The 13,945-nt window shown below is 44.1% G+C and overlaps 1 protein-coding gene across 1 annotated transcript in view; it reads right to left on the bottom strand.

The window, feature by feature from the left end:
* The window catches only part of OLA1 (Obg like ATPase 1), a 294,690-nt gene that overhangs the window by 128,213 nt on the left and 152,532 nt on the right, over positions 1-13,945 (bottom strand). The window contains exon 6 of the mRNA XM_073633868.1: positions 705-785. Within this exon, the coding sequence (XP_073489969.1) occupies positions 705-785 (81 nt within the window). The remainder of the gene's footprint in view (positions 1-704; positions 786-13,945) is intronic.

Genomic DNA, 13,945 nt, shown 5'->3' with positions numbered 1-13,945 from the left:
TATATATTCCCCAAACCATATTCTCATAATAAAAAAAAAATAATAAAACGAATGTAAACCCTTACAATGAACTTTTCATATTTGCTCAACTCTGGACTTTTAGATAGACCACAAAAGCATGTTTTACATCTGTTCGATATGTGCAAAATACTTTTTGACTCTGTCAGACATCAAGTGTGCTCCTAAGTTCCTGCATTAAGCTTAAAGTGCTGCAATCGAATCTCAGACACTTAGCAGTCCTGCATTAGCTCTCTGTAAACTACACAACAGGTCATGCTGTCATGGTACTGTGAAGAGGGTATGTGTTCTGCAATCCCAACACTTCCTGTCTTAGGGTGACAGCACTGCTCCCCCATAGATATAGTACAGTGAGTGTTGTCACCCTAGAAAAGGAAGTATGTTAGTGTCAGTATCACCAGGTGAAAACAAAGGAAAAAAGGCCAAAACTAAAAACAAATGCAGTCACCACATTTAAGGACTGGTATTGCGCAATATATAAAAAAATGTTCTTGTGTTTAGGCACACTTTATATATGAATGCATCAAATGAGAAGGCATTGGAAAAACTCAGATTAAGAAAACAAGAGGTGAATTAAAACTAATTTGCAAAACAAAATTTTTGAAATTCAGCTGGTTCACACTTTTCTGTGGGCGAGTATTAGGGCAATAGACATTTGAGAAAGAAGTTATACATAAAATCATTACCTCTTTGTCATTCCAGTCATGGCAATATCGGACGTGTTTCTTTTCATCTATTACCCAAGATTTGACTTTGCACATTATGTCCTACAGTAAATAAACAGAGACAAAAAAGTGAGAACAATAAGGAACAACTGAGAAAGAACACTCAAACACGACTATACACATACGATAATTTCCCACAAAGTTAGGCTTGATAAAATATCAATTTAAAAAAGAAAGCATTTGACAATAAAAACATTAGCTAATTTTGCAAGATCTAGATTCAAACCCTTCTTTTATAGTTTGGATAGAGCGGCAAGGGGTCAGAACCTATATCAGGTGAGGGAAAAGCCAAAATTCTGAGTTGTTACCAAAACAAGAATAGGGGGAAGATCTTCCAATGAGGACACTTGGACATACTGCGGTGACAAATGTCTCTGGGGGAATTTCCCTCACTTTGGAGACACTTCTCCCTTCCTGTTGAGTCTTCCAGACAAATGATGGGAAAATCTCCCTAACAGGATAGAGGTAAAAAAATGGATAGGGCTTAAGTTCACCTTTCGTAACATATTACACCCATATTCAGGGTGTAACATGTTACGAATGGACCAGCCCCAGCACCCCCCTGCTCCCCAATCTGACAGCTAGCGGAGATCTTCTCCCTTCCAGCTAGCTGTCACAATAAAAAAAAAAAAAAAAAAGTGGTGAGCAAGGCATCGCCCGCCCGAGTGACTCATTCACAGTGTCCCATGAATGTAAAACGACAAGGTCCAACAGCCATTGTGGCGCTCTGAGCACTGTGGTAGTTCATTCATTCTTCCTGTCAGCATGTATCAGCTTCCTCATACCGGGTACGAGGAAGCTGATAAACAGACAGATCTGCAGGAGACATGCATGGCACCAGCGATCTGCTGATCGGTGGTGCAATGCTTTACATGCTCTTGTAACAAATAATAATAAATGCACAAATTTACTTACAAAAAAATGTGCATTTATTTTTATTTTATTTAAAGTGAACTTTAACCATTCAAATTTCTATCAAAATTAAAAATATATATATAATTTTTTGAAAATACTTTTTATTGCGTTTTGTCGAAAGAAAAGAAAAAGGGAAGAGAAAAAAAAAATAGGAAATTACAGAATAAAGCCTTGGGCATACCCCAGCTTAAACAACACACAATATAACAGTGCTATAAGTACTAATATATCGAATGTAATTGCAACAACTTAAACTGCTCGTGCTATCAATTTGAAGGGATATTTGGGAGGATAATGGGTCATGTACTGTAGGTGACCACTTCAGAGGGGGGTGCTTAGGCTGGGAAAAACGCACCTAGGTGTACCATCATATCTGCAAAGTTAGGTCATCCGCGCTACAAGGCATTTGGTCAAAGTAAACAAAGGGATCTAGGTCTTACTGTGTCGCATTTGAGAATCTAACCATACTTTCGAAATTGTCAAAATTGGCTGGGTAGCATCTAGCGAGATAAGCCACTTTGTATAATGGCACCGCTGAGTTAATCAAAAATTTCCATGAATTCAAGGTGGGTGCCTCTGATTGTTTCCATTTTATGTGTAAAGCCTTCCTAGCATAAAATAATAGGAGTCCTATTAGGGTTCTGGCTGCTCGGCGGTGGGCCAGGGGGCCGACCAGACCCAGCAGGTAGAATGACACTTTCAGGGGAACATGAATCATGAGCAGAGTTTCTATGAAATTTGTGACCTCCGTCCAAAAGGACTGGATCTTGGGACAGGACCATAACATATGGTTGAGGTCAGCTTCAAAAAATATATATTTAAATAAACTTTAAACATGAACTCTAGTCTAATCGAAAAAGTCTTCATAGTTTGTCAAAAAGTAGCATAGTCCACATCTGAATTTGACCTATTAATTTTGTTTCGGTTTCCTTATTAGCAATCTCCTAAGGCTGCATTCACACTTCTGCATTCATCATGTTTATAGTTGCAATTTTAGATGGAAGATGTGTTTTGCTGCCTCAACGGTTTAGTCTACAGTAGGTATCCAACTATGTGTGAAAGGACCCTTATACAGTATGTAGGTTAAACACTTCAGCTCCAGAAAGTTTTACCCCCTTCATGACCAGGCAATTTTTTGCTATTCAGCACTGCGCTACTTTAACTGGTAATTGCGCTGTCATGCAATACTGTACCTAAACAAAAATTAGAGTTACTTACTGGTAACATCTTTTCCAGGAGTCTTTCAAGACGGCAACCTATGAGAGACCTCGGCTCCTCCCTTCTTAGGAAACACCGCCCAGCCTAGATTTAAAAGGCATGCTTCCCCGCTGGCTCCTCAGTTCTTCAAGAGCAACTCCAGCCAGCTGGGGAGGCACAAGAACACATACACTTTAAATTGCTTTTTTGTTTGTTCCCGAGTCAGGAACCCAAAAGGTAAAACCAACAAGGGTGGGTACACGGTGCTGTCCTGAAAGACTCCCAGGAAAGAAGACTTTACCAGTAACTCTAATTTTTCCATATCGTCTTTCAGGACAGCAACCTATGAGAGGATAAGCGAGCACTTACCCTCAGGGTGAGACTACGGCTTACAGGACTCTGTGTTCAAAGAGCCTGATCCCTTTGCTGACAAGATCAGCCCCTAGTGTCAGGTAAAAGGTAGGAGAGCTGAATCACACTGCCGCTGCACAGATCTGGCGTGGAGTAGCATCAGCTTCTCTGAGATCTCCCTACATATAGGCTTGTCCGATTGTTAGCTAATGTCATCTTGCCCAGGTACTGCTAGAGATTTTAACCCTTACTTTTAGGAAGGAAACCCCTTATTGACACATGAACCAAAGTTCAAAAGGAAGATCCCACGAGGGCCTACAACGAGTAAAGTTTGGTCTTACTTGGAAAACTGCAGACCCAACACTGGTCCAGCTGCCGCAATGCCTCCAAATCTCAGGTAAGTGGAGCATAAAATATAATCTTAAGGGATCCCTCTTAGTAGCCAGACCAGCCAGTTCCCAGAGCCTTCAGGACAGAGAACCGTGGTCCTTTAAGCCAGTGTGATACAATGAGAAAGACTGAAGTGTTCTATGCCCACCAGTAAGACTGTGGGTGGGTGAGATGGCATAGTGCCTGGGGAAAATGCCAGCTCTGAGTGACGGCATCTACCCAAGAGCGCCAACCCTATACTGGTTTAGGCCCAAAGAGGAGGTTTTATGGGAGGAAACCAGAGTTCCCGGGGGAACTAGAGATCCCAGGGTTAACCGCCCTATAGACGGTTCCTATGGAAGTGCCTGCAACGGCAAGAAGGGGACTCCACTGAGTTTAGTCATAACTTCCATCACCAGATGAGATCGGGTGCATTCAGGGTGCTATGGCCATAGCCCAGCCATCCTACCTGGGTCACCCTTTAATTTCACAGGAAAGGCTCTGTTCCTGTCTGTTATACGATTCAAGAATCGCCTCTGGCCCAGGACAAAGAACATGTTCCCCTGTGGGAGGGATATCACACAGTCTTGGACATGCTGTTTGTCACCCACCACTTGGGGGGCTGCCTGTCCTCTTACTGACCGTGCATTAATGTGTGTCTGCAATTGTGTCATACAATATTCTGAGATGCAGGCACCCCTTTCAGAAGAGAGTTCATTCTCTTGAGCATGGAATCTAACAATACCCCTCCGTCTCCCAGGACTAGGCCTGTAAGTCTGGAGCTGTGGAAAAAAAACTACGTCTGGAGGGAGCAGAGGGTACTGAACCAAAACCTTCCGAGAAGCTGGACCCTAGACTTCCCTGGCTTCCATTGGACCTAATGAACAGGAACGCCCTTTTCCACTCTTCTATCCCTGGTCGTGGAGCAGGAGTGTTTTTCTTGTCCTCCTGCAACCACCTCCTCCAGAGAAATTTTGCAATGAGGGGGTGTACTGGATTCACCATCCAGGCCTTTTCTCACTTCTTAACAAGTGTTCTAGAAACCTGTGCATCTTACTAGGGTCTGGTCACCTGAAAGCCTTTAACCCTCCGTGATGTCATACAAGGGGCCACCCCCTGATATTGGGCCCTGGTCACCAGAAATTCCCTGTTTAGTTTCTCAGGTGCATACAGGTAATGTGGCCATCAGGAACCATCCGGCTGGCAACCCTGTAACATCAAAACACTAGTGAAACATGCAGGATGCTAGCTTGGTTGGGATTCAAACTCATGACCTCAGTATTTAAGGCACAGTTTAGGTGCAACCCTTCAATGCGAGCTCTTTTTCTTCACTGTATGTGAGTCGACCAGGAGAACCTGAAGACCCCTGCCTGAAAATTTTAGGCGAGCTGGTTTGCTGGTCCTACACAGGCAAAGTTTTCACTGCAGTGCCTATAGTGCAGACTCTGTGTGAGCTGACCCTTCTGGTCATGAGTGCATTCTACCCAGCCAATGCGTCAGGTATATCAAATGCCAGCCTGAGTTTGGGGCATGTAAGATACCCCACACAAACATAGGGAGAACCCACAACTTGATGCAAGCACTTGAATGTTGGGTGATCTGAACTAACCACCCCAGTGTTGCCAAGCAGAGGTGTCAGCCACCCAGGCCTTTGCCCCTGGCTAGACACGCCGGAGTCACCAGGAGACTGCTCAGGGAACGGACTCTCAGCCCTTTCAAATCAGTGACCCAGAGCTGAAATGTTAACCGCTGAGCCACTTCATAAAGTGACTTGTCAAAGGTCAGTAGGAGCTGACATGAGGACAAGATCCTATGTCTCCAGGCAGACTCCCATGGCTGCACTGATTGTGAGCCATGACTTGCCTTTCAGCGGCCAACCTCGTGTTTTCCCACACAGTGCGATTTCAGCCATACCCATTCCATACACCTCGTGCAGGAGGGAGAAAAAAAGATTCCTTTTCACCCAGTCCCTACAAGGGGGAAAAAAACCACTCAAAGGATGTGCATGGAAAGTACAAACACTTCAGGCTTACCTGTGAGGTCCTGGTGCTGGGGTCGGCTTCCGCTGCCTGTGCAGGTGTTGCAGAAGAGTCCATCCACCCCTTTGATGGTCCGCAGCCGCTGCTGGGTCTTCCTCTTTTGAAAACCAGACCAGCAGGGATGCCAAGCTGAAGTTCACACCTCTAGGCCACAGAGCTGCCACATGTCCAGCAGAAGGTGCAGGTGCAGTACCTAGGATACGAACGGCTTTCCCTCATTGGGATTTGAACTCAGGTCCCAGCAGACCAATCAGAGCCCTTAGCCTCTGAGCTACAATCCATGCTCCCTGTTTGCGCCGTATAGAGACTGTAACCAGCGTCTCCGGCGCCCGCTGATGACCTCATATGCCCCGGATGTGACCCCGCTGGATGCTTCCTGTGGGCCAGCTTGGAGCACAATAGCTCTGCCCCCTCGCGCGCTGCGGCTTTCTTCTTTCCCCTAGACATACCAACCATGCTGTCGGAAGGAAAAAGTACGCAGCCATGTCGCCTATGCAATCGTACTAAAGGGGCCGTCTTGTATGCAACAAAAAATGGAAACCTCCGGTCCCCCTTTCCCCCCGGAGGGGGTGACCGGTAAAAAAGGGTACGGTACCCTACTACCGCTGGAGAGGTACAGTCTAGGGCTGTGGGATTTACCACCCGCCCCCTTTTTCTGCGAGGCAGTCCAAACATTGGGACCTTCCCCCCTCCACCAGCCAGACCCGTAGGGACCACCCCCACTAGAGCACATAGAACCACCAGCCCCCGGATCCCATGTGCCTCCTCCCCTTAGACCACCGAGAGGGAATCCCACCTGTGGAGCAACAGGTGATAGACAGGTAAGGGATGCAACTCCCTAGTCCTCCTTACCTTAAGATGGCTGATGTGGCCAACGCCAAAAGCCGCCAGGATGGCCCCTGCCTCTGACATGCTCCCACCATGAAAAGGATGGTCTTGCCTCTGGGCCCTCCAACCTCCTGTGCGACCTTTCTGGGTCCCCATCAGCAAAAGCCCGGCTCGCCTTCAGCATCCGCGGCTGCAACCAGAAGCCGCGGATCGAGAGGTGCACACCCCCTGCCGAAATTGACGTCACCCGCCACCTGGCCCCACTGTGAACTCCATCGCGGCTCGCACCAGAGTACAGGGGGGGAACAGCACCTCCTCCTAAGTCTCCACTGAGAACCTGAAGGCGGGCCCCCGAAGCATCCCACGACACAACTTTTGGAGAGCTGGGGTGGCAACAGAAACAGTGTGGCTGCCAAGTAACCACTCTCTGAGGCATAGCACCCACCAGTCCCCAGAGACCTCTGTCTCCTTCCTGGACATACAGGCTTCAGCCTCCCTGGCTGTCTTTGGCCACGGCTCCCCGCAGTGTTTCCTTGCTGGAGGAAACACCAAAACTGAGGAGCCGGCGGGGAAGCATGCCTTTTAAATCTAGGTTGAATGGCGTTTCCTAAGAAGGGAGGAGCCGCGGTCTCTCATAGGTTGCTGTCTTGAAAGACGATATGGGAAATTTATATATTTTTTTTCCACAAAAGTAGTGCTTTCTTTTGGTGGTATTTGATCACCCCTGGATTTTTCATTTTTCATTATATTAACAAAAGACGGCCGAAAAATGTGAAAAAAAAAATATTTTTTACTTTCTGCTATAAAACATATACCATAAAAATTTCTAATCTCTAAAATTTTTTCTGATGTTCTTGGTAAAAAAACAAATATACAATATGTGCATATTGATTGGTTTACGTGAAAGTTATAGCGCCTACAAACTAAGGCATATAAATTGGAATTTTTTTTATACTACTAGTGGTGGTGATCAGCGACTTGTAATGGGACCGAGACTGTGCGGTGGGCAATCCGACACTGACATCACCAGTGACACTAATACAGTGATAATAATAATAGGGCACTCAACAGGAGGGAGGGGCCAGGAGCGCAGAACAGGCACCCAAGAAGAGGAGGAGTCGGGCTGCTCTGTGCAAATCCACTGCACAGGGCAGGTAAGTATAATATGTTTTTTATTTTTTTAGAAAAAAAACAAGACTCACTTTAAAGCCTCCAGTTGGATAAAGTTAAACACAAGCATTAATGGCAGTGAAGAAGAGTTTAGACTTGGGGAGAAAGAAGCAGCACAAGGAACTAATCAGTGCAGACAAGAAGCAAGCTGATAGGAGGATGGAGCAGAGTGAAAGAGATAGGAACTCATACTGTACGGCTTCTCCTTTCACTGTCCAATCACAGGCTACCAAGTCCAAAACAGCCTGAGTTCAGAGCAAGTGGGTTGAATGATGCTTGCCACCAGACTGAGGATATCCAGTGGCAGAAAAACTACTGCAGATGGATATCTCTGAATTGAAGGTGAATAGCTTTTTTGGCTTTATATTCTAACCACTTCAATACCGGCCACTTTCACCTCCTTCCTGGCCAGGCCAATTTTCAGCTTTCAGCGCTGACGCACACTGACAATTGCGCGGTCATGCAATGCTGTGCCCCAACAAAATATTTATCATTCTTTTAAAACAGATATAGCTTTCTTTTTGTAGTATTTAATCACCACTGGGTTTTTTATTTTTTGCTAAACGAAAAAAGAGCAAACATTTAAAAAAAAAGTTTTTCTTAGTTTCTGTTATAAAATGTTGTAAATAATAGGATTTTTAAAACAGCTTACCTGTAAAATCCTTTTCTTTGAAGTACATCACGGGACACACAGTCATAGTAGTTGTGCATTATAGGCCACCTTCAGGTGATGGACACTGCCACACCCCAAGAAAAAAAGTGCACTCCCTATATAACCTCTCCCACTGCTGGAAGTACCTCAGTTTTGTAGCAAAGCAATACACGTGTATACCAAGAAGGGAGGGACCTCTGTGTCCCGTGATGTACTTCAAAGAAAAGGATTTTACAGGTAAGCTGTTTTAAAAATCCTATTTTCTTATTGTACATCATGGGACACAGAGCCATAGTAGTTACTATGTGGGATGTCCCATAGCAATGCCAACTGAAGGGAGGAAGACACAACAAAAGTAGGGCACTAACAGACTAGAGGGCTTATACTGCAGCCTGCAGTACACTGCGCCCAAAGGTGATATTCTCATGACCTTTTACATCTACTTGATAGAATCTGGTAAATGTATGGACTGAAGACCAAGTTGCCTTGCAGATCTGAGCCATGGAGGCTTGGTGGTGCACTGCCCAAGAAGCACTAACAGCCCTGGTGGAGTGTGCTTTAATATGAAAAATGAGGAATTTTCCTCTTTAAACCATAAGCTTGAACAATCACTTGACTAATCCATTTAGAAACAGTACATTTTGACACTGCCCCTCCTCTAAGGGCCGTGTGGCAACACAAACAAAACATCTGTTTTACGAATCTGAGCAGTCAGTTTCAAATAGACCTTGACCGCTCTCACCACATCAAGAGAATGTAGTGACCTTTGTTCCACAGAACAAGGTTCTGGATAAAATGAAGGCAGAACAATATCCTGGTTTAAATGAAACAGGATAACACTACCTTCGAATTTAGGATGAGGCCGCAATATAACCTTATCCTTATGAATACTCAAATATAGCTCTTTACAAGAAAGAGCAGCCAACTCTGATACTCTTCTTGCAGAAGATATGGCAACCAAGAAAATTATTTTCCTCGTTAAGAGGACCAAGGGAATATCTCATATTGACTCAAAAGGCTGTTTTTGTAATGCCGACAGGACTAAATTTATGTCCCAAGGGTTCAGGGGTGACCTAATTGGAGGATTAATCAGCGTCACCCCCTGAATAAAGTTAAGAACCAGAGAGTGTGAAGCAAGTGTTGAAACAACACCGATAAGGCTGACACCTGGCCTCTGATAGTACTCAAGGCCAGCTTCATTTCTAATCCCATCTGTAGGAATTCAAGGATCCTACCTATGACAAATTTCCTGGGGTGCCAACCCCTGGATTCACACCAGGAGACATATGCCTTCCAGACTCTATAGTATATGACTCTGGAGGCCGGCTTCCTAGCATTAACCAAAGTAGAAACTACTGAAGCTGACAGCCCACGGTTTTTCAGAATGTGGGTCTCAATAGCCAAACCGTTAAATTTAGCATTTGTAAGGTAGGATCGAATACTGGACCTTGCGAGAGAAGGTCTGGTCACAGTGGTAGGGTCCAAGGGTCCCCTATCACCATTTTTACGATCTCGGCAAACCAAGATCTTCTGGGCCACAAGAATCACTTCCTTCCCTTCTTGCTTGATCCTGCGAAGGTGCGGAAGCAGCCGAACAGGAGGGAACGCATAGATCAGTGGAAACTGATCCCATGGAAAAACCAAGGCATCTGTTCCGCCATCGGATCCCTTGTCCTTGACACAAAGTCTTCAATCTTGTTGTTGAACCTGGACGCAAACAGATCCACATCTGGAACTGCCCATCTTGACAGGAAGATGTTGGGATGAAGGTACCATTCTCCGGGGAACAATTGTTGGCCACTCAAGTAGTCCGCCTGCCAATTCTCTATCCTTGGAATGAAAATTTCTGATAGGCAAGGAATGTTGTTTTCTGCCCAAGATAGAATATGATTCACCTCTCTCTGGGCCGCACAACTTCTCGTGCTCCCTTGGTGATTGATATAGGCCACTGCTGTGGCATTGTCGGATTGGATCCTGACAGGACAATTCTGTAGTCTGAGCGTGAAGGCCTCTAGGGCCAGGCGTACTGACCGAATCTCTAGAATATTGATGGGCAAGGTTATCTCTGATTTGGACCATTTCCCTTGGACAGATGCTTCTTCCAGGACTGCTCCCCAGCCCAGAAGGCTGGCATCTGTTATCACCTTCCAGGTAACTGGTAGAAAGGATTTTATCTTTTTGAAGATTCTTGGATATCGACTACCAATTGAGGCTCTGACGCACTTCGGGGGATAAACGCATTGAGAAGTCCAGAGCTTGGACCTTCTTGTTCCAAGTTGAAAGGATACTGTTTTGCAGCAGTCTTGAATTAAACTGCGCATAAGAAACGGCCTCGAAAGAAGCCACTATCTTTCCCAATAATTTCATGCAATGTCGAATAGAAGGATTCTTCTTTGTTTTGACCAACTGAATCAGTTCCTTTATGGAACTGATCCTTTCCTGGGGCAAAAACACCTTCTTCTGAACTGTATCTATGATCAGCCCCAAGTACTGCAATCTCCTTGATGGTTTTAAGGAGGATTTCTCTAGGTTGAGAATCCAAACTAGGTATTCCAGGTAGCTGACTGCGGTTACCAAACTTTGGTTTAAGTGGGCTACCGACTGATCTATCAAGAGTAGATCGTCTAGGTAGGCTAGTATTTGTTATACCATGAGCTCTTAGCCTGGCTAAAGGAGGAGCCAGGACCTTTGTAAACACTTGAGGTGCAGTAGCTAGACTGAACGGCAGAGCTACAAACTGAAAATTAGCCTGTAACGCTTCTCTTTTTGGAGTGCTGGACCCCGGGATACAGTACTTTTTGGTAGTAAGGCCATAAAGTTTTACTGGCAGTGGTGCTAATACAGGTCCAGGATTGTGGGTTTCCTTGAGGATCCCCAGCTCCTGAAGTTTTAACGGAACCCACAGTGAAGGGTGAAGATTGGGTCTGTTTACCACAGAAAACCCTGCGGCGGGAAAGGTAAGTGGAGTTTTCTAAGAAATGTTCAAAATTTTCTTATGAATGTCTCCTTTAATCTTGTAAATGTCATGCCTGTGTGTCACCACTGGGGGCTGTATAGAGCACTGGCCATCTCATGCTTCTCAGAAACCTCACAATGTGTCCAAGAAACAGCAGTTTCCTCTTCCTCCAGCTGGCAGCAGACCTCCGGTAAGTCTGGGGGGGGGGTTTCTACCATCACCTGAAGGTGGCCTATAACCCACATAGTAACTACTGTGGCTCTGTGTCCCATGATGTACGATAAGAAAATACATTTTTCTCCTTCACTGGTGTGCGCTGATGAAGCCACACTGACGGGCACTGATGAGACAGCACTAATGAGGTGACACTGATGGGCACTGATGAGGCGGCACTAATCTGCAGCACTGATAGGCACCCGGGGGCACGCACGAGTAACCCGTTCTGAAAGAGGTCCACTCAGGATGGGAAAGCCACCGCCCCGCAGTCAATCTGTTATAGGCCAGGTGGGGAGGTATTAATGAGATTTTAATTTTTGGCTGAAATTCTGATTGCAGCCAGTTTCAAACTTTACGCTCCATTTACACATAATTGCAGGCTGCAAATTACTTCTAATTGCACCCCAATCGCGATTTTGTCACAATTGTTGCGCGGTAAATCACGCTGCAATCCTGGCAAATCACAATGCTGTCGCCCAAAAGCAGCTTGTGTTCCTGCTTGAGTAACAAGCGTTGCGATTGCAGTGCGATTTACCGCATGACAATCGCGTTGTGATTTGGGTGCCATTAGAAGTGTTTTGCAGCCATTTGATTTTGCGGGGCAGAATCGTGGCAATTCCGACCAAGATCATGTATGAATGCAGCCTTAACATCTGGCTAAAAGCTTTGCAATGCTTTGTAAAAATTTGCTGTACACACTGCTCCTAAAGGTTAAGTCCACATTTGTTACCATGTTACATGTCACAACCATATTTAGGGTATAGCATGGTGCCAAGCATGGTACATGTTGACAGAAAAAGATAAATCCACAAGGAAAAGGGAAATTGTATGTAAACAAAAAGGATTAGCTTTAGTATGCCCTGTAAAGTACATTTTTACAACTGTTCAAACTGTGTCATATTCATTGCCCTTGCCACCTAATTTAAAGGATTCAAACAATAAGTATTAAACAATTTGAAAAAAAAATGAACAAGTGAAAAAATTGAAACTGAAAAAAAACACTAAAAATGTAAACTAGCAAATTCAATTTACCAAATGTTATGTTTCTGCTAGAATTATTATACGCATAAACAAACAATTAAAATAGCAATAAATTGGCATTACAACACACAAAATGGTGCAGCATCAATACATAACGAAGAAACCCTCACACAGCTCTGCATGCAATAAACAAACACTTATTAACACGGCCTGTGAGGAGAATATGGGAACAATGAAAAGAAACCTTGATTCAATAGCTAAAGAAACAGATACAGAGATGATTATTGGCATGGAAAGCTCTGTGAAATGATGTCTGCTGTGCCAAACATCCCCTTTTATAATCCCTTTTTTTTTTTTTTTTTGGCCAAAAATCATCTCCCTGCCCCCGTTCACCACCCAGTCTGCAAAAAGTGAGCCAAGCCAAAGCCTCCATTACACAATGGCAAGTGGCTTGCTCTGCTGACCCCCAACCAGCTGCATTCAGGCTTGGAACATCTCTCTCGGCAGGAAACCTAAAGGCCTTCTAGTTAGCAGGCTAGTGTGCATTCAGGAGTAGTAACTGCAGGAAAAGCCCGATGCGCTTTGTTTCTGTGGCCTTTATTCACAAAAAGATTAATCGTCTGTGAAATGGAAACTGCAAACAGCAAGTGACACAAAGTGATCCCTTCGAGTCTTCCCTGATCAGTTCTTGCCGTTGTACATCTCAAAGCTGCATGTGGTTAGGCCCTCTGTATAAGCAGATGTTAATCAAGAAGACTGCTCTGAGGGGTCAAGCTAGACCCCTCGGAAAGATAGCATATTTTATTCTGTGAGGTTAGCTTTTGTTGGGAAAAAAAAAATCAGGTTAAGCATTCCCTATTTTTATAGCAAAGAATGAAGGGTCTTGTTTATTTTATTTACATATCTTTAAATGTCTGTAGAAAAAAATGATTTTGTCCATAACAGTTAATCAGAACCCCCTACAGTACAGAATATTGCTAACGGCCTGTTTTAGTTTCCTACATTAAGATGCATAAGGCCCAATCAGGTTTCTGCCCACAAAATTTTAGAGTTTCAAGGTAAATTTCAGGACTAAAGATAATGCTTTATTCATTATAATCAGGAATTAAAAACATTTTTTCATTTTGTTAGCTAAATTTAAAATATTCATAGGACTGTTTTGTACTGGCAAATGCAGCAAGAAGCTGAAGCTCTAGTTTCTTTTTCTCATTTTCCTATTCATCTCTACCTGCTTTGAAGAAAAAAAGTCTGCTTACAGAGTTCAACAGCTCAAGGTAAAATTAAAACAAATGAGCTAGAGCAGTTACTAACCATTCCTCGCTTTTCATCCATGTTTATTTGTAGAATGTATACATAGCAAAAAAATAAAAGCAAAAAAAAAAAAAAAAAAAAACCAAAATAGAAAAATTATAAATAATAAAAAAAACTATTATAGTTGTGCTTTCAAACTGCACTGACAAAAACCGTTCCATTGAAATGATCAAATGTGATGCTTGGGTAAGGCAGTTTAGAGTTGCAAGAGTTTGTA

The sequence above is a fragment of the Aquarana catesbeiana genome, linkage group LG06 (assembly GCF_042186555.1).
Source record: "Aquarana catesbeiana isolate 2022-GZ linkage group LG06, ASM4218655v1, whole genome shotgun sequence".
Lineage (NCBI taxonomy): Eukaryota > Metazoa > Chordata > Amphibia > Anura > Ranidae > Aquarana > Aquarana catesbeiana.
This window is presented reverse-complemented; position numbering and strand designations above follow the sequence as displayed.